At 41.3% G+C, this 21,987-nt stretch overlaps 1 protein-coding gene across 1 annotated transcript in view; it reads left to right on the top strand.

Moving 5' to 3' along the window:
- EPHA6 (EPH receptor A6) overlaps positions 1-21,987 on the top strand; it is a 356,637-nt gene that overhangs the window by 214,062 nt on the left and 120,588 nt on the right. The window contains 1 exon segment of the mRNA XM_050333635.1: positions 19,667-19,791. Coding sequence (XP_050189592.1) covers positions 19,667-19,791 — 125 coding nt within the window.

Below are 21,987 nucleotides of genomic sequence, written 5' to 3'. Positions count from 1 at the left end.
GAGCCATCCCAGTGTCCAGGAGCTCTTTCCCCTCCAGGGTATGGATCAGTCCCACAGATTTGGCACTGACCACAAATTTTCTATTGTAAATGAAGACATTGAGTCAAATTGTCCCCGATCACATGGCAGGACTAAACCTCATCCTTTGAACTGCTTGTCTGTTGTGAAACTTCTTTGTGTATAGTGATGGAAAACTTTGGCTGATTAAACATGAGTCTGTAGTTTAATTTCATTCACAATCAATTAATCTTATCCTGTGTGTTTATTAATTAACATAATTTAGCACACACACTGCAAGGGATGCTTTAGTGCTAGTGTATTATTACAACTGGTTATGATGTAGATTTTAGGAAGGGTTTTTTTGGGGTTTTGTGTGGTTTTGTCCTGCAGCAGAACCCCTAGTTCTGAAACCAATAAACCAGTGAGTTCCCACGTGCTGTGGTTTCTCAGACACTGTCTGGTGTTTCATCAGGGCTGAAAGCAGCCTTTTATTCAGGGAAGGTTAAGAAAAGCTTTCTACTCTGCTGAAATACTTAATTCTCGTGGAAACTTGGCACACTGAAGACTTCTATCTCATCTTTGGAAATGTTCAGAACTTGACTGGAGAAAACCCTGAAAAACTGATCGAATTGGACCCTGTTTTGAGCAAAAGCTGGGGCAGGTGTCCTCCAATGTCCTTTCCATCCCAAATTATTCCCAGTTTCCGTGTGCTGGGCCAGGTGTCCTCCAATGTCCTTTCCATCCCAAATTATTCCCAGTTTCCGTGTGCTGGGCCAGGTGACCTCCAATGTCCTTTCCATCCCGAATTATTCCCAGTTTCCGTGTGCAGCTTGGCTGGGCCTGACCATCAGGTCAGAAGTTTCTGAGATGCTGTCGTGGTTTTGCCCTGGCTCAATTTACTTTTATACCCCCACATACAATTACTATTAGTTGAGAGAAGGTTTATGCAGACAAAAAGAGACTGAATTAAAAAAAGTATGAGTATTTATTATTAACAAACTAAAACTAAAGAATTATATTTACAACAATTCTACTTGAGTAAAAGGTACTATGTATTTACAAAAGATACTTCTCCCCCCACTTCCCTTTATATCAGTCCAAGGAGGAGAAGCAGTCCTTTTCTGTTCTCAGAATTCCAGCTCTCTCTCTCTCCAGTAACTCTGCAGCACTTTCGTCGCAGCTGGAACTTCTTTATCTCTCTCTTATTCTGTGTTGGCCTCCAGGGCTGGGCCTACCCCCCTCCTGGGTTAAAACCGAAGGCTGAGGGTTACCCAGGTCTTGAAGGGTCTCCTTCCATAGACTTGCAAGGGGACACTTGCTTACTATGGATCTTCTTCCACAGGGTTACAGGGGATAATGGTTTAAGAGTTCACCCCTGTTCCCTATGGAGGTCCCTCCCCATGGGAGAACAGTCCTTGATTGACTTCTCGGTATGGGTCCAGTCTGGATCCCTTACTCGGATCCCAATATCCCACCTGAGCCATTTTCTGCTCCAGCGTAGGTTCTCTCTAGCACCAGCAGCACGGATCCCACACATGGATCCCAACATCCCTACCTGAACCGTTTTGTGTTCCAGCGTAGGTTCTAATACCCGTCAGGGTTATAAATCTTCAACAGCAGCAGCATGGATCTCTCACTGAGATCCCAAGTTTATCTGAGCCGTCTCGCTCCAGCATAAGCATCGATCCCTTCGAGGGTCACAAAGTCTTTAACAGAACTCTGCCTCATCTGAGCCGCTTTTACTCCAGCATAAGGCTTTCTCTGTTAAAGTCACAAATCTCTGGTGCATCCACAAGCTCCTCTGTGAGCCGCATGGGGGTCTCTTCACCCCAACAAACTTCTACAGGTGGCAGGGTTTTATTTTTCAGTCTTTACCCTGCTGAAGGGAGGGAGAGTGAAAGGGAGGAAAAAGCAGTTCTCCCCCCTTCGAACTTTTCTTCTCTCTCCTGCGACTGCAGCTTTGACCTTGAAAGTTCTCTTATCTCCTGGCTGGAATTCTTCTGCAGCGGTTTCTCGTCTAAGCAGTTCGTCTTTTAAACTTTTTTTTTCTTCACTCTCTCACAAGAGAGAAGGGAGGCTTCAGTGCTGCACCTGGCCCCCCTCCCCAGCCCAAGCCGGGGGAGGAGGGGGCCTTGGCCCTCCTCGGGCCCGCTACCCTTCTACATGGCTGCTGTTTCTAATTTCAACTGCGCAACCACCTTCTCTTCCGTTTTTCTTAAAGATGTAATTAGCAAAGGTGTCACTGAACTTTTTGATTGGTTTTTTGTCCGGAAATCACCTGGACAAAACCATCCTCAGCCCCAGGGATGAGCTGGTGGGTAAAACCACAACAGATGCTGACAAGCACATACATGGCAGGACATGGAGGGGTTTTTCCTAAAATCCTAAGCTAACAATGAGCAGTATTCTAAATTTAGATAGAAGTAGCAAGCCTCTAAAAGATACATTTTTATAGTAAAAGAAAAAAACCCGCCCTATTTGAATGAGCTTTTTGCTTCCATCTCAGTTTTGTCTCATGTAAAGAGCATTTGCAATTTGATTTTGCAGACCAGTGATGAAATGCTAAAATATGCAATAAGGTGTATGGGCTGATAAACAGAATTTTTTTCACAAAAATCTGGTACATGCTTACACTGCAGGAGCAAGAGGTTCCCCAAACATACTAGTCCATAAGCAAAAAAGGGAAGAAATAGTTTTTTGTAACAAGAATTCTAAAATTTCAAACTCTTGTGTGAGTTTAAATAGGGAAGTTAAGATTTCTAAATGGGTCAAATGTGAACCAGAAAACAATCTTCCAGTGAGCTCCATACCTGAAAAATGTTCATGCTGTAAATGCAGGAGCTCTGTAAGCTTTGTAAGACTCTACAGGAGAGAAACTTGTACCTGAGGTTGTTCTAAACATCGCTTTTCCAGGATTGCTTGTGAGTTTGACATGGGGCCGTGGAATTGCTCTGGCATTTTGGTTTTTCGCACATCTCTCTCTCTCATGGCTTGACCCCAGGTAGAATTAACTAACTAGTTTTTATTTGGGAACAAAGTACATAATTACTAGCAGAGGGATGTTGTCTCATTTCGATGGCTTTGAGAGTTTTTTCCCTGTAAGCATCAGAAAAATAAACACTGGTAGAGATTTGCCCACAATTCTGCTGGGCAATACTCTGGGGTAGTTTTTTTTCCCAAGAGGGATCTCTGCTGTGTGGAGCAGGAATATTAAGGACAGGGCTGAGACCTCATTCCTTGGCTTCCTTTAACACCAACTTGCAGAACATCTACTCTGTTCTTTATAGCATTCCTAGCAGAATTTGGTTGATAAAGAGGGTTTCCTGTCTTTGACAGGGAAAAAAAGTGATGCAAGCAAGTATAGTGTGATCTTGAGGGATTCTTCTGAGCTCTCTGGAAGAAAGCAACGTTCCCTCTCCTTGCTCACTTCGTGATTTCTAAGCATCAATAAATATTCAGGACTGAATTCCCTCTAAACAATAAAGAGCAAGGACCTAAATTATGTATTTTCTTCTGCATTGCACTGTCCTCATAGATTTTTATCCTATGGATGTCATAGATCACGGTCACATTACTGAATTTAAGCTTTTTTGAATGGAGCAGTTCATATTTGCTTTTCTGCACATGAACTAACAGCAGAAAGAGAAACTGAGGTGTTTCTCCAGCTTCCACAAAGGCATGTTTTTGAAGGTATTGCCTTGGCAAAAAATGAGACTTTGAAGAACCTATTTAACCATCAGTTAAAAAAAAAAAAAGTATTATCCTGTTTGCCTTTATTGACCACTTTCAGTTGACTGAGATTGCTAGCAGATTTGGAGGAACAGCAGTCATCAGTCATGCTCTGAAATGCTCTTGTCTGTTCAGTAATTACAGAGAACTGACACGGGCTGGCGTGGCTCAACAGCACAATTACATGAGATCTACAGTGGGAGGCCGAGTGAAAAAATCTCATTTCAAAGGCTAGCTGATTCTTTTTCCTGGCTGTAAAAAAGTCTTAAAATGAAAAGCTGTTTTTTGTATAATGTACTCCTATCCTTCAAAGTAAGGCTTTCCCCTCACTTTCTCCTTAAACAGCAGTACAAGATGATAAATATGGTAGGAAATATTATAGAAAAACTTAAAGCTTCACAGACAGCTTTCTTTTACTAGCACTAACTGCATTTTATAGGTTAAATCTCCATTTTTTTCTCCATCTTAAAGCTCTAAAACAGTTCAGGCTGTAAAAAAATATGATTTTATACAGTCCTAGAAGGACTAGAGAGGTTTAGACGGTGTATTATGAATTAATGCCATTAATCTTTAGAGACTAGTCTCTAACATCAATCATTACAAGTCTAGTTTCTAATATCAGCTCAAACCTCTTTCCTCTGAGATGCCTTTTTTTTCCTCTCTCTATAAGTAAACATTCTTCCCCACTGATGAGACAGAAAAAATTTTAGAAAAGAAGCAAAAGCTTCTCTCTTCTCAGTCACCTCTTAAAGAATTACCCAGGAGCAATCCAGTTTCACCACACTTTGGTTTTGCCTTGAGGTGTAAGTAGAGCTGCATTAAAAACAGTTCTGCTGATATTCTCTGTCTGGGCTATATTTTAATTGAGAAGCCTTTTAAACTTAAATAAAACCAGTGATTAGAGGTAAGAGGAGAATCATTCTATTCCCTAGAGCAACAGGTGGTTTTCCACTTGATGATTTTGCTTACTTGCTTGTGGGTCCCTGTCAGTATTGAGCAAGTTCCCCTGGCCGGTCCATGGGCAATCCCAGCAGGACTGAGGTTTATCACAAAGGGCTTAGCAGCTGGCTCAGGACATGTTTTCCTCCCCTGATTAAAGCTTTCAGTTACCTGGCAGGAAAAATATAGCAGATTCAAAGGAAAATTCATGTAACGTGAAATGCTGGGGATGATGTTGGTGAACTAATCTGGAGAATGCAGGAGAAACTTTTTTGGAAATGTGCCATTTTATTATGCTCCAGTCTCTAAAACCAAGGTGTGCAATAGTTTTATGGTTAAGAGGGAGTTCGGTCTTGAAAATTAATCTCCAGTGTCTTTCAGGTATTGTACCCTTTGAAAATACTGCAATTAAAAGGACAGGGTGGCCTGACTCTTGCAGTACAGTATGATTGCCCTCACACTGCTTCATCTGCACAGCTATTGATTGTTCCTTTTCTCTTCATTTTGACATTTCACATGATTCCATCCGAGATTCATCATTTTGCAAATGTCAGGTTTAAGGTAGGAGGGTTTTTTTATTGTTTGAAAAGAGAAATCTTTGAAACGGTTTGTTACTTATCTTTTTTCAGACAATCAGCTAAGCACTTCAGCACTGAATCAACACAGAAATGAGTGCATTTTTTTTCTTTCATAGTGTATTCCAGTGTGCCTTTTTACTGAGCAGCTAATTGTATCAAAGTCAAAGATAGCAGCAGTGTTTTGGATAGATTTCCAGCATCTCAGCACATTTCAGGAGAAAAAGCTCTCTGGGGATAAAAGCCTTTCTGCAACATCACACTGTGTGATGGGAAAGCAATAGAAAGCAATCATGGGACATGCTAATGCAGGATATGTTACAGAAATAACAGACAGCAGTTCTTGACATTTATTCAGCCCCTGATCATTAGAGTTGTAGTCAACAGTTGCACGGGGCACAAAAGCAGTGGAACCCGGATGGGAAGTGACTGTGTGAGCTGAGCAGAAAAGTGTCAGCAGCACCATGAACTTGGACTTGGTGATGTGTAGCTGGTGCAACTCCACTGCTGCTCTCCCCCCAGATACAACACTGGACTGGAAGCCAGAGGGTTTCCAAAACACAGTGCAGCTTTTGCAGCAGAGGGGTTTACTCCTGCTGCGGGGTAGGTGAAATTAAGGTGAGGATTTCTGGAAGCGGAAGCTGTGGAAAGAACCAAGATAGAACATTTTGAAAGAAGGCAATATCTCAGTGGTGTGAAGGTTGATTAATTAATTTTTGCCAAGCTTCTCTGTTCTTTGTCTGTTGTGTATTTAGCCTTACCTAGGCATGGTAGTAGCTGCATAAAGCTTTATCCTATCCCTGTGTCCTCACCAGCTTATTATTCAATACACTTGCCAGGATCCAATTTTCTCCAGTGCTGGTAATTCAAAATTTCTTCTATTAACTCTTACTAACATTCCTATGACATTATAGAGGTGCCCCTAAGCAAATAAGAATTCAATATTCTGTAAAAGAAGCTAATCTAAATTTGAAATACGAGACTTTATGAACTGCTGGTTCCAGAACACCCAACGTTCAGCCCTTTGCTGAGATTACACAGTTTCTTACCTTGAGGTTTCACAAGCACAGACAGTGATGTGTTTCTCTGGTCTTTGTAAAAAGGCCTTTCATCATAGTCAGAGTTGCATCAGGTTTTGAACTGTACTGATGTTTATTTAATGATTATCCATATAGAAATACCTGTGTTAATGTTCCATTAATTGGTGGCATCCTCTAAGTACTCTGTGGGTTAGAGTGGAAACAAAGTTATGGCAGGCTGGATAACCTGCACACAACTCCAAAGCCAAAAAAAAAAAATAGGAGCAATTCAGTAATTAGTGGTACCATTGCATCAGTAAAGGCTTTTTTGTAAAAACCCAGAAAATCCTTTCTCACTCCCACTTCTGTAACTAGATGGCAGGCAGGTGCATTCAGTGGCAGACCCAGAACACAATGTATTTTATCATAAACTATTGATGTATTCCTGAGTTGGAACTGACACAGCAAAGTGGAAGTTCGAGAGCGTTACGAAAACTAATCAGCAACCAGTAAAAACAATATCTCATTTATTTGCTGGCAAACGTGGTAGAAGTTTCCCTTTATGAAAATTTAGTGGCTCTGTTTCTTTTGTAAGATTACAGGTAGCAGAATTTGAGGCTGAACTCGTAGTAGGGTGGGAAACAAGGGCAGTACAGGGGCCAGCAGTTCGAGTTCTGACTGACCAACCAGCACAGTCTGACTCCAGTGCCAGTGGACCATTTCAAAGTGTTTTGCCTTCATCCACAGCATTCCACCTAACCCAGTGGAAGATGTCCCTGGGTAGGAAACAAATGACCTTTAAAGGTCCCCCAGCCCAAACCATTCTGTGGTTCTGTGGTTTATAGCAGAACTGCTCCTTTCCTGGTAGCACTCAGTCAGGGTGTCTGTCCATTAAAACTAAATTAAATTACGGTATTGACCTCTGACACTTTTATTGTTAGTTTTCTATTTGCGCTAATTTAATTAATTTCTTTTAGGGCTGTTTTAAATGTTTAATGACTTCTTGTGAAGTCCTTGGGGAGCACTCTCTGACAAGCAAAACAAAATGAAGCAGAAGTTTTTGTGTCTTACTAAACAATTTTAAATCTTGCTTGCACAGGAACCCTAACAATGCTCATATAGTCCAAATATTTCTCATTCAAGTGGTTTCTTTGTGCAGTTCATTATTTCACTACTGGTTTTAGCCATTTCTTGAGCAGAGTGCTTCTTACAAACCAAAAGACATAGTGGTGCTGTGAGAGACACAGGAATAGATGTTTTAGAAATGGAATGTGTGTTGGGGAGGCGGAAAAGAAGCCCTTTGGCACTCTGAAATTAGTATTTTTCAGGAAAACATTACTATTAGGAATTGTATTTCCTGGGTGTTGTGAGCCAGAGATAAACAATGACAAAGAATGCGGGGAGAAAACCAAAACAAGGCTGCCTTTGTCCAGCACTGAGGGGCTCTTATCGGCTCTGACAGCCACTGCTCCGTGCACTGCGTGGCATTTACAAACAACAGACACTCCAGGAGTGGATCTGCTGGCTGATTGATACCCCTGAAGGGTGCCCACGGCACCTGAATTTAGCACAGGTGGGGCAGCACACCAGGAGAAATAGTTTGTTGAATGAGCACGTTATCTCAGCACTTTAGGTCGTGGGAAACAGTCCTTGTTGTGAGATTTATAGGTGGCCACTCATAAATCAATGTATTTTGGGCCAAATCTTGGAGAAACAGGAGCAGAGACGTTTCCTTTGCTCTGGGTGATTACTGGGTTGCTCTGCAACCGTTCAGTGTAACTGTTATCAGCTACATTATTGAGTGTACCCAGCAAATCATTTCCTCACACCTTCTCTTTTGCGTTTTTAAGTGAAAAACTTGTATTTTTCTCAAATTTTCCGGGGCAATTAACAAGAGTGTCTGTGAGCTGTGTGAAGATATTGCAAAGTAGAGCTACTTGAATCAATTGTCTTGAATTATCCCTGGCAAAATGGTTGATATTTTCAGCTGATAGTTTAGAACCAGCAACATTGATACTGGTCTCCAGTTTATCAGTTTTGAGGCTGTAGATGGAAGGTGACATGAACAGGATTCATAGTTTTTCTGTATGTAAATATGGTATTTGTTCTGTTCCTTTGCCAGTGTCTCTACACCAAATCCCAGAACAAAAACACACGGTGAAGGGCCATAATATACCTATTTTCTAGATTCTAGATTTTCTAGACAAGTACAGTTAAATAAGGCTAATACTTTTATTAAATATATTTGTATTTACAGTTCATTAAATATTAATAACTATTTCAAATTCTAAAAATTAATGTTTAGTGAAAAGGTATTTATTATTTATATTAGATATAAATCTTAAATCAAGACCTGGGATTTCACTTTTTTTTTTTTCCTTTCACATTTCCTGGGATTTCACATTTGTCTTTTCTAATTCCTTTCACATTTACTGTTTAACACGATGTTCACCGTTCTTCTGAGAAATAGGAAGGACTTTTTTACGTTCTTGTTTGAAGAATTGCTTCCGTGGCTGTGAGCAGTTAAAATGTTTCTTGCTGTTGTGATGTCCCCCATCAGGGCACACAACTGTTAAACAAAAAACTCTTGCTGTGCAGGGAGGATTGTCAGAAACTGTCTCCAATAAAATATTGCTGATTCCCAGAAGAATTAACAAAACTCTGCTCCAGTTTACTGCCTCCATCTCTGTCTGAATGCCAGGACAGACAAATAATGGGAAGAGAATTCCAGCACTGCCAAACCCAATAAACTGTTGAGCACATTACGGGGTTTTTGGACAAATTTTGTCAGACTGCAATTCAACGAGGAGTAATGAAAGTAAAAGATAAATGGAAATGGAATGCAAATGTGATTTAAAGCTAAAGAAGGCATCTGTCTTTCATCACTCTGACAAATGGGGCAGAAACGCAGATCTGTGAGCACACAGACAGGCTGTGTGCCGTTCCCAGCAGTCCCCGCTGCTGCCACGAGTGGAAGCAGCAGTAACACGCTGCCCCTGCTCCATCAGACGTGGCGAGTGAGGCAGCAGCTCCTAATTGGGAAGTGTTATCAGCAAGGAAAACAAAGGTGGCCTTTGGGATGAACCTGAAAGATGAGGTGTCAGGGAAAGAGCTCCATCCTGGCACGCACTGCAGTTTCTCCTCTAGGGTGGTAATTTGAAGTAATGAGCAGTCCTTGTAGAGTGACCTTGTGCATCTGCTGTACAGCCTATTCAATCTGGAACTCGCTCGCCATCAATTGCACTGTTAGTAAAATTAAATGTGCCATCACAAAGCCCTGAAAATGAGCGACACCGTCTCTGCACGTGCTCAGAGCTGCTCAGCCTGGGACTGGGAGGGTGGCAGGAGTCCCTCTTAAGCCTTTTGTTCGTGCCAGAGCGCAGTTTGTGGATTGAGAGATGCTCAGGTGATGGGGCTGGCAGAGGATGGCGGGGTTTGTTTGGTGTGCACGTGGGCACACACAGAACAATCGGAGATTGGAGTGGCTGCTCGAGCCAGCTTGGTGCTACAAGAGGCCACCTGGATGGTGGCATGAAGAACAAACTGTCCTTTCCCTCCCCACCACCCCACCCTAGGCAATTTAGAGTCCTTTACAAAACATGAACAAAAATACGCTGCCATTTTGACAGAATATTGATAGTAAGGTAGGAATTATTTCCTTCCAAATAATCCCCATTTGCCTTCTCAAATCCCCAATTTCCCTCCCAGAAAATCCCTTTTTTTTTTCCCCTACCTCCTCATTTCCCTCCCAGAAAACCTGATTTCCCCCAAAAAAATACCCCCTTTCCCCCCAAAGTCCCTGTTTTCCTCCCCAAAAACCCACTCTCCTCCCAAAAAATCCCTATTTCCTTTCCCATTTTTCCCTAGCTCCCCAGTCCCCCCAAAAATGTAACTGAGTATTTCTCCTGATCACAATGAACAGTGAAGAACTACATTTTAAAAATTCCTTTAAATTATCCTGCCCTTTGCTGTGTTTTGATGTAGTTTGATAAACTTGAACCTGTGAATTTACAGGATGGATTTTTGTTGTTATTGTTGTTCTTGATATTTGGTCGAAGCATAAAGCCAAAATTTTCGTGTCCATATAATTTCCTTCACTGTGGTGGGAGAAAATGAAGAATTTAAGTACTAAAAAAAAAAAGGATCTATTTCCAAGTGTCTTCCAGAAGAATTGTCCCCATCCCTTCTGCTGAAAGGCAGTTCCATGTGCAGAGGGCCAATACCCAGCTGATGCTGGGGACAGCAAATGGAGTTGGTTTCCAAAATGATTCCAACAGTAACCAACACTGCTTATGCACTATTTAGGATACAGATGGTCTCAGATAATTTTGAGTAATTCTATTAATTTTGTTACATATTCCAAACGCTGGGATAGCCTGCTAGAAGTGACAGGGAAACACAATTTATGTCCTCACTTAGGAAATCCCCTCTTACTTTCCCTTCTGTTTTTAATCCTCCACCTCTCACATTCAAGCCTTTGAGGAAGGGAGCTGTTCCTCCCACCCATGCTTTTCTGGCTAGATCATAAATGATGTATCAAAACTGAGCACTCTGAAGTACTTTTGTTGGCTGCTGGTGTCATCTGCAGTATTTATCTTGTCTGTGCTTTAATCCAGTGTTTCCAAATGCAGTAAAACTTAGTCTGGGGCCTGACAACAGTTTAAGCTTTGTGATTTCATTGACTAAGAATTCTGATGTACAATCCCACTTTTTCCTCCTCTCGTGTCTTAAGAGCTTTTACCGTGTTGTAAATTGTGCAAGACTGTTCTGTCTCAGGAATGAGATCCTCATTTTAGTCTCACCCTGGAAATTCCCCTCACTGCTCAAGGGTCTCATTTGCACCCAGCAGGCTGGCTGCCATCAGCCAGCCCTGGTCATGGTGGGCTATGGATTCTGTATGATGTTAGTACCTCGTTTGGATTGGAGGGCTCTTGAATTATTCAGAAAAGGTACTCTGCCTGTGTCTCAGATATATAGTCCCAGAAGGTCTTTGTGCTCCAGGGTGAACCCATGTGTTCACTGGCATCCAAATCTCGTCATTTCAACAGATAAATATGTAAGTGAGAAAACTTACAGATGTAAATACAGTCCCAGTGGTTAAAGCTTTTCCTTTAAAATTATCATTTTAACTATACAAAGTATATTTTTATTAGAAAGTTATTGTTTTCAGAAACAGAAAGGGGGTTATCTTGTTTGGGGTTTTTTTAAATTCATCTTTTATTCAGGAAAAAATGTTTCAAGGGGTAATGGATATGAATTTCCACAAGTTTTAGGGATAGATATGCTTATAATAAAAAATTAACTTATGTAATGAAAGAAAAAGCTGAGAAAGAAAGTATTATGGTGCTGCAAAAAAAAAAAAAAAGTAAAAATACATGCTTAACATGAACCCCAAAAATGGTGTCTCTAGAAACCTGGAGAGGTTTCCTTTGTGTTTCCAGCACAGCTCAATATCTCCTCCAAAGAGTCAGTGGGTTGAGCTAAGGCATGAGCTGATGTATCAGCTCCAGTACAGCAGCAACTGGAGTTGCTAACCCAGATGTGTCCCTGTGTCACGCTGTTGATCATGGAGATAGACAGATATACCCAACTGGGAAAAACAAACTAACAAACAGACACTATATTTAGGATGCTGACATATCTAGAATTACTCTTGCCTTGCTCTAGAGGTCACCTTTAACAGAAGATCACAGCTGATTTTGTAAGAAGTTTCTGAGCTAATGGCAGTGACACGTGTGTGGGATGCTGTGGCTAAAACTGGGGGGCACATTTGATCCACCGGCACCCAGGGCAGGTTCAGCACCAGATCCTCCAGCTGCAGGGGCGTTTGAGAGCACTTGCCAACACTAATCCCCAGTTTTTTTAATTATGTGATTCAAGTCAAATTGTACCCTCCTGGAGTAGGAACTGAGCACCTCATGTACATTTCCCAGCAGCAGCTTTCCAGTGATTCGTGTGCACTGAGCACAAACCACTGCCTTACTGGCCTTCCAGAGGGGTTTCTTGTCTGTGTGCCAGAGTTTCAAAGGGTGTGCTTTTCTGGGAGTAAGCCTGCACATTAAAGATTTAAGAGATGCTTGACCCTGTGTAAAACAGAGATAGACTAAACCTCTTGAATCTTTTTAGCATTTATGTAGCATATGATATGTAACATAATTTTGTTTGTGTCATCACTGGAGGAATTAGTTTATGAAGGCATGTTTATTTAGCATCACTATGATTTCTGAAATGCTTTGTCAAAATCAACATTTGTGTGGAAATGGTTTGAGGATGTACATTTTAAGTCAGTATCCAATGTTTCTCCATGCACATATTCACTCAAAATATTGAGGTACAGTAGCTCTGACATTCTCTGCACATGCCAACAAGCACAGCTTTTACAGAGGGTTCACAGAAGACGTTCAAATAAAATATTCATCATTTTCTTGCTAAAAGAAAAACCTCTTTCAGGCCTGTAAAGACCTGCTTGACAGAGAATTGCTTACAATCTGATCTAGTCTCCTATTTTGCTATAAACACGAGCAGGAAAGCTTTGCTGAAAGGAGTGTACATTTTATGTTTGCCTTTGTCACACGGCAGGACGAGTAGCAATTAATGGAGTGAAAAGATTGCAGATTTCCTAGTGCTTTTTAACCTGCTTGTTTCATTTTCAAGCTTCTGAGATCAATTTAGCAGCAGGAAGTTCTGCAGAGCAGTTTGGTTCCAGTTGACCCTGAAGGGGTTGTTGCTGAATGAGGCTTAGTTACAGCTCTGCTTCCATAATGACACCTTGCTGCAGTAAATGACGCCTTCTCAGCCTCAAGTTGTACTTCCAATAAATTCACAGCAATCCCCAGGTTACATCAGGAGGCTGGAACCGAAGTTCTCTCTGGAGAAATGCATCACCACAGGTTTGTCCCCATGTCCCAGGGCACCTAGCAGTGCTGGCAGGATATTTTCGACTCATGTTGGCTGGAACACATCTTTCTTCACTCTGATTAACATCATCATGGTAGCAATCTGAGTCTGCTGGTAAACTGATTTCTCCCTCCTCCTTCTCTCTCGGCACAGGTTTCCTAGAAAAGGAAACCCTCTAAGCCGTGTTCCTTAGAGGAATCCTGCGTGTCAGGAATAGCACCCCAGTGCACAGTGTTCTGTTATTCTGCTGTAGGTACCCAGCAGGTTTATCATTGTCATAAGAGTCACAGGAAGGGGAGTGACTTGCCCCTTGCACCCTTCCCTGAGCCACCAAACAGCCTGTTCTTTGATGCAGAACACAATTCCTGGCAGAGGCAAGTGGAGTGAAGGGCTTTCTTTTCCCCAGTTCCCACGGTCTTGCTGTGCCATTCAGCCCCAAAGGTTGTTGCTGCCTGGGGTGAGATGATAACACCGATCCCACACCACCTTAGTGTTGTCTTCTGCCAAGCCAGGAGAGAGAAGCTCTGGTTTTGGGGGAACTGTTCCCTCAGGAACCTCAGTGACCTCTTAGATCTCGAAGTCAGTCATTGTCTCCTGCTGCTCCAGCCTCAAAAGGTGATGGAATGGAGCCAGGAATCTGCTTATTCTGATCAAAATCCCTTTGGTAGTCAGAGGCTGTGGATTTGACATTATTTCCATAATAATAGAAAGGCAACTCATTTTATTTTTACCCACTATGCTTTTTTGAACTGAATTTGTTCCTTTTCCTTCAGCAATAGAGAGCATATGAAGTAACTCCTTAAAACACAGTTTTTGTAAAGCATTTATGTGATTTTTTTTAAGTACTGGTATTAAAAAAAAACCACTTTTAATTAATATGCTTTAAATTGTTCACTATGTAATAAATTATGCCAAATATCTCACAATACTTTTTACCTTTGAGGATTTTGCACTTCAGAGAGGGCAGAACATCTATCCAGTCTGACTGACATCTGATATTTTATATAATTATTTAAAATATCTTCTGCTCAAATCCACTTTGAAGAATCAGGAACTGAGTGGGTCCTGTAAGAAGTAAAGATCTAGGAGTGCTTCTGTCCCAATCTTGCAAAATGAAGAATGGCAGCACATTCTGTGAGTAACAGGAAATCTGTAGTGTTGCCAAATAGTGTGGAGGAATAATTACTGTCTCCTCACATAGGATCAACAATGGATGAAAGGGAAATTAAGCAGCAAGGAAGGGAGAATTGCATTATGGAACACAGTAAGGAAAAGGTTATGCTGATGAATCTCCATTCACTCTGGGGGAAATCTGGGGGTTGCATCTCTCATGGCCCTTAGCCCACAGCACCGCAGCAGAATCCATTTGTGACAAGGTTTTGGGGTTCAGTTGGCTTCCTTCCCCCTTTCTGAGCAAGCAAAGAAAATGTGGAAGGGGAGAGAATTTAAGGTGGAGGGAGAGATGGTAATTATAACTTGCTGGAGGCCTGTTTTCAGTAGATGAAGTGCTTCAAAAGAGGCACACTACTATGCTGTCTTTTGAATGCAAACCTTTAGGGGACTGCTGTAAGAAAATGAAGTAAAACCATTTTTTTTTCCACTTTAAACTTGTTAATTTACTGGCTGTAATGCCTTGTCAGGGAAAAACCACGCTCAACTTTGAACCCCAAGGTTAGAGCCACTAACAGTCTCCCCTCCAAGCATTATAACTGTGAATTGCCACTGAAATGATTAAACAGATAAGGGACTCTAGTATGTGAAGAATCAAATATCTTATCTGGTCACTGTACTAATTGAAAGCAACCTTGTATGGTAAGAAAACGAATTCTTACTGAATTCAGCATAAACCCAAAGATGTTTCATCCATGTTGACACCTTTAATATTCAGAAAGATGGGTTATGAGCCGGGGTATTTTATAAAACTTTAATTTCTATTCCTATTTCTGTGATTTTTCCATGTGAACTTGTGCTTAGTTCTTATTCTTTTATATTCACAAACCCACACTTCTAGCAGAGAAGTGCCCATGTATTGCACATAGTGGAAGTTCCTGACATCCCCACTGCATGTTAGGATAGCTCAGTCAGAAGATTAAAGAGAATCTCTAGAGCCCAAGCAGAAAAGAACATAAACACAGGCCTCCTATCGCCCTGCTTGCTCTTTAAACAGTCTGTCCTCCGTCATCCTGCAAAGGCAGCAACAGAAAGATGAACAGCCAAACACAAAAGAATAATCAGTAATAATCACTGACCAGGAAATGCTGCTTCTTCACTTCCAGTTCTGTTACTGGAGTAAAATGTCTCCTCCGAGAAAGCATCTTTTTACTGCTTATTGCCTTCCTAATAGACTTTCTAGAATCAGAAGTAAAATCAATATTTTTCTCCCTGTGCCCTGAAAAAACATTCTTCTTCAAGTGTGGGATCGTTCATAAAGTCTCAGTCTTCTTTTTATTGCTATGTACAATATAAAATCATACTCAGGATCCAATAGGGTAGGAATTCTAATATAGTTACAGAACCTAGGCTGTTGAAACACTGTATAAATATAATAGCATTTTCTGGTATAGAAAAAGTGCAAAGAGTGTTTTTACCATCCAGAAAAGCACTTGAAAATTGGACCTTGGTGCATCTCTTCTGTTTCATTAATTTCCTAACATTTTGTTTAATGGCTTTGGGATTATTAGATAACCATAACTTCTACAGTGTTAAGCAGAGTTTACTGTGTGGTTTAATTTGTGCCATTATCCTGTGATAGAAGCTTGAAATAGTCCTTTTTCCTCCTAATGAACAAGAAAACAAGTTTTCTTTTGTTTTCTGACTAACAAACACAGCCGTGAAACCCAAGTCAGCATAAATTAATCCTTACAGCATTAATATCTCTTCCACCCTCAGCTGTCAGAAAACCTGTGATAAACCCCTCAGTTCTGGCGAGTCTGCTCCTTCCTGTACCTCGAAGCAGGGGGAGGGCTCAAGGAAAGAATGACATGTAATTATGCAATTAATTATTATTATTATTATTGGTAATGGTAGAGGTGTAGAAACATCTCTGGTTTCTCTTCAGCAGAGAAATAAGCTCTGAAATGGGGTGACAAGGGCTGGAGTGTTCCATGCACAGACAGGTGTTGGGAGAGCTTTGGGCATCACCTGCCACTGGCTCTGAAGCCTCTTCATCACAAATGGGCATCACACAAAAGTTGTTCAGTGCTGGAAATGGGGGACAAGTGCTGGCAGTTCTTTGCCTGCTTTAACCAGGATGGAAAAAGAAATAAAGTTAGAAAATGCTCTAAAGGAAAAGAGCTTCAGAAGCCCCACAGATCACCTCTTTGGGAATCAGACAGTTTGAGATAATGGAAGTCATCTTCAGAAAAAGAGAAAGTCTCTGGAGAAAAGCCTCTGTAATCCAGTCACCATTTAAAATACAGTTTTTCTGTCCTGTGTATTGCATGTGAGAAAAAGGATTCTGAAAGACTGAAACTAAAGAAATTTAGAATAAAATAGAATAAAATAGGAATAAAATGAAATAATAAAATAATAAATTAAGGAATTAGCTTTCATTATTCAATAAAAATTTGAAAAGACTAAGAAACTTATCAGACTAAATTAAATGAGGAGCTCACCTCATTGCAGATGACTGCTTGTAATTCAAGAAATTTATAACAGTGTAGAAGAAAACAGAGAGCAGATGGCGCAAAGAATCCTCAGTGCAAAACACAGATCAGGGCTGAGCTCAAGAGCCAGGAACCACCCTTCAGCCTAGGACCAATAGCAAGAAAATGCTGCCATTAAAGTGATTAAAAGCCATGCAGAGCTTCTAAGCATTTACTTTTTTTCAAATGGTTTCAAACTGGGTAACCAAATTAGAGTTCTCCTGCAGCTACTGGATTTGAAACAACTAATTAAAAGAACTTCCCATTGATTCATCATAGGGACATTAGAGCAGTCTTTAGAAAAGGGAAAATAGGATTTACCTATCTCAAAATTGTCTGGTTAAAAAGAGCTTTAACAATAACTGGATAGGATCTTTAGGGTCTAATTGGCTTCTGCTCCAGTGAGCAACAGTTGTAAGAGGCAGGAATTTCTCCGTAGAAGGCAGTGCCTTTAGCAGCACTTCCCAACAAAAGGAGTAGAAACTGAGCTGGCTGCAGCTTTTAATTACTTGGGTTTATTCATCTCTTTCTGCTGGCATCCTGCATGACAAATGCAGGAGCATCCTTCTGCACCGGTGAGAAATGGGCTGTGGGGGCTCTTTTGTGGCTTTGTGTTAAAAAGTACACCTTTATTTTTTTTTTAACAATTACCCCAATGCAATCACAAATGCTTCTCATATTCTCAGCCTTACCTGCACAACTGTGCATTTTGATTTAGAGGATTCAGTGCTGCAGGTGTGATGTGAGCCTTACTGTGGGGGGTTCGGTTCCAAGTGCAGGTCAAACTCAGCTGGTTTAGGAGAGATCCAAAATAATTTACTTGCCTTACTTTGCTACTGAGTTGTTTCCCAGAAAGCAGACTTGGGTTCTTCCTTATGCTGAACTTTTGAGAGGACCTTCTGATGTGCCAGGACCGTGCTTTGACAGGCAGTTCCTCAAATGGAGGAGTTACTGCCCTGAGCTCAGGCTGAGGACGTGCACAAATCACTGGATACATTTGGGAGTCAGAACACAAAGAAAAACCCCCGTCCTGAGTACGTATGGAAAGCTTATGGAGGTTAGCTCATAATTTGAAGACATGTTATATCAGCAATCTGTACTAGGGGTCACGCTGTGGTCCAAATCCTATAAATGCCCTTCATTTATTTGTTTGTATTTTATTCTGTTCAGTTATTTACATTATGCTTTCTAAGGACTTCCTGAAAATTGAGTTGATCCTTTATTCAGCGTGGCAGGAAATCTGGTTTTTTGATACCCTTACATCAGAGCTGTGGTTAAAATGGCACTAAGTACGAGGCTAGAACAGTTTCCTGTGTAAGCTCTGTGTTGTCCACTTAGCACTTTGGTAGGTTTTTTTCATTTTCATTTTTTTTCACATGTTGAGTTGGGGTTTTTTTCACATCAGAGAGAACAGGACTATTATCCCACAGAACAGTTATCCAAAGGGAGGAGAGACAGTGGATGGAAGTTGGTTTTCTCTCTCAGATAGTGCATTATCACAGAGAAAGATGTGCATGTCTGTGTGTAGAGTTTCCCTTTTTTCAAAGACAAACAATCAATTTGGTTTTCTTCAGTGTTTGTGTACAAATTCTAGAATTTATTTGTTGTTTCCATTTCTTAAACTTCCTAAAATATTTACAGGAAAGAAAACTGAGGCGTGAAATTTTGTGCTCAGAAGCAGGTTATTATTTCTAGGGAGACTCTCTCATTCAAAAGACAAAACCAGAAGTTATAAAAATGTGTTATTTTTAGGAGAAAGCTCCATGGAAACTTAGAAGAAGTTAAGTAAAATTCCTAACAGAGAGGAATGGGGGAGGGGGTGTAATAAACTGATATATTTTAGTGGAAAGGCAGATAGTGAAAGCTGTGAGCCAGTTGTGGTAACTGGTTTGTTCAGCTTACTCAGTTGTGTTCGGGGTTGTTGAACAACATGACTGGTTTTCCTGTAATGTTTGGGAAGGCTGCACATCAATACTACTAAAACAGCATCAGCATCTGGAGATTACTGGACCTCCTTTGACACGCTTGACCAGACGAGTAAAATAAGCAAAGCTCGCTTTCTAGAATGCAATTTTTGCACCATTGGAAGTTGCTGCATAGATAACCCTGCATGTTCTTTCCCAAAAGGGCAGAAAATCTGTTTCTTACAATTGTTTCTTACCGTTTCTTGCAATGGTTGAGCCTGCAGCGAGATCGCTGGGCTCTTGAGTGCATCCGTGCACGCTGGATGCCAGAGGCTGCTGGAGGCAGTGCCAACCCGCTTATGGCAGGGGGGTTTGGGGGCACCTTTGCCCCCCCAGTTTGCCCCTAACTGGATCCCTGCCAGGCTGGCTCTGCCGTGCCCACAGCCCCTCAGCAGAGGGCAGGAGGGCCCTGGTGCTGCCGGCCCAGCTGGCACCAACGGGATCCATCGTCCCTGGTTTGAGCTGCATCACTTCATTTACCCCAAAGAGTAAACTCTGAATGTTCGTTGTACGCAGTGGGATTATGCCATGTAACGAAGATTGACCTGCATGTAGAATTTACTGTCTCTGAAATGTGGTTCTGCCCTGGGCACCGTGTCCTGGGAGCCAGCAGTGCCACCCGGCTGTGCCCAGCCCGTGCTAGGGACCAGCACAGGCGTTGTTTTCTGTGTTTCTGCGTGCAGCCATTGCTCAGGAGCTGCACTTCAGCAAAAGAGTTACCAGTGTGTGCTTGAGACATTAATGCCAGGTTAAATGGTTTCCCTGAGAATTGCCATCTGTCGTGCTTTGCTGTCTGCGGGTCACTCACAGTCACCCGGGGTTGGTGTCCTCAGACAGTAGGTTGAAAGGATAAACCGTGTGCTTCGTCTTTAACCCTTAGTTATCCTTTTCCCTTTCAGCACCCACCTTGATAGGTATGGTAAGGAAGGACTGGGCTTCCCAAAACAGCATTGCCCTCTCCTGGCAAGAGCCGGACTTTCCCCATGGAGCAATTCTGGACTACGAGATCAAGTACTATGAGAAAGTAGGTCTCACTTACAGCATCACCCAAACTCAGATCCTAAAGAGCTATGTGTTTCATATTTTTAATAGTATTTTTAAAAAAAAACTTTAAACTTTTCACTTGATCCCACACACAGTGCTATGTATGCTTAAGTAGACGTTCTATTTTGTACTGAATTTTTTTGTTGTTTTACTTGTAACTTGTTAATGACTGTCTTGTTTCACATCAGAATCAAGCAGAACAGCAAGCAGACCGTACATATACTTTTCTCATAGCAGACTACATTTACAAACATGGGTAAATGGATCATATGCTTGAGCGTATTTTGATTTATGGACTCTAAAAACGTCACATTAGAGCGACACTGAAGCAGCAGAATTAAGGTGAATGGGAACGTGGTTTCATTTGCTAAATGAAGCAATAATCTGTGCTTAAATGGCAGAAATACAGGCCAAGTCATGAAAGTAAGATTTGGGGATGCTGGGCTCTGGAAATCACTGAGGCTTTTCTTCCTTGACTGCATTTCTCTATTGAGATTGTGCAGCTTTAATGATGCAGAAAAAAAGGGTAAACTGGGAAAGAAATCCAAACCATTTAAATAGCAGTGCTAGAGGGAGAAGGCAGATTGCTCAGAATATTTGGGAGCCAAAGCAAGGAAACCCTGCTTTCCTACACTAGTGGAAGTCCTGCAGGTTTTAATTCATTACCATGGTAAGCCACAGTATGACCTGAACTCCCTGTGTTTCATTTGTTGATGTTGAACACGAGAAATTGTGAGGTTTTATGCAGTTGAAGAGGAACAGCTCCAAAGATCCATAACCTTTCATATGGATGTTAAATCAGAAAAACTTCTCTATATATTTATCAACAGTTTGTATCAATACCTGCCACTGCTGAGTGGCAAATAGCTTTCCTCAGGGATCTGGATGTTACCTAGCCTGGACAGTGTGCAGCAAGGCTACACACACAGGCTCTGTGGCCCTCTGCTGTGTCCAGTTTGAACCACTCTGTTTTTACCAAGCACTTTCTCTTTCCACCTTTTTAACATATAGAAGGAGTATCTTCTAAATACACTAAATGCACTGCTGGCATCTTCAGGTCCTCCTCACCTTGGAGCTGTGCATTAAACAGCACAGTCTGTGTCCTGCCAGGGGTGTTTGTAGCAAGTGAGACTGTGATCCCTCAGGCTTCCCAGGAACCTCAGAGAGGGGCTCTTGGCATTCGTGTTTTCAGCAGAAGTGACAAAGTAGGGATGTTGTTGCATCCCCGCAAGAAATAGGATGAAAGGGAAATAATTGTCTGCTGGATTTAGTACGAATTTGCCACAAAGGCATCCCTGTAGCAGAGAGTAAAAAATGCTGCTGCAGCTGAAGAACATGCTAGGTACGAAAAGGTCAGAATTTTTGTTAATGTCTTAGGGAGTTAGGAAAGATGCAGAAGCCTTAGGTAATCATAAACACACTAGGCAGAAAAATGGAACAGCTTTTGCAGTCTTTGTCCCTTTTTACCTGTCATTTGTGTTTAATAAAGAAAAGGGGGTTTGTTCTGATATACAACGTGAGAAAATGAATGTCTCCAGCAAATACAAACACTCAATCCTCCAAATTCATCTGATTATATCAGTTTATTAACTTTGGGAAACTCTGAAGAATTAGCAGGATTCTAAAGTTTTACAAGTATTTACTGCTATTTCTTTTAAGATACTTTGTTGGCATTTGAAAAGCTGTCAATATGCTTTTGGGTCAAAAATGTGGTGAACATAAACTGGCCTAGGACAGAATTAGAGCTGATTTGACCTGTGAGGAGAACAAAAATTCCTAGACATTCAGTCCAAGGTGCTGTGAGTTCTGTCACAGTGAAGGGAAAAGGTTTTCCACTGCTTGAATAGTTGTGTGATATAACCAGAGAGAGAATATCATGATCCTGAAATAATACTTGGTGTTGAGGCCTGGGAGTTGAAATACCTTATTTCAGGTAGATTATGAATAATTCTGGAACCTTTACAGTTGGCAACATTTGTCACCTTAAATGAGAAATGAACCTTTACAGTAACACACAAAGACTCAGTTAAATCTTTGCCCTTTGGGATCTGAGATGTCCTTATAAAACCATTTCTTCACAGACCTTCTTTGGATTCTTCAGAGAGTAAACATTGCAAATGATCTCTGTTCATACTGGATGTCTGCCCCATTCTGCAGTCTGTTGTCTGTACATTGT

Source organism: Myiozetetes cayanensis, unplaced genomic scaffold, assembly GCF_022539395.1.
Source record: "Myiozetetes cayanensis isolate MyiCay16 unplaced genomic scaffold, myiCay2020 scf5-8, whole genome shotgun sequence".
NCBI classification, from domain to species: domain Eukaryota; kingdom Metazoa; phylum Chordata; class Aves; order Passeriformes; family Tyrannidae; genus Myiozetetes; species Myiozetetes cayanensis.
This window is presented reverse-complemented; position numbering and strand designations above follow the sequence as displayed.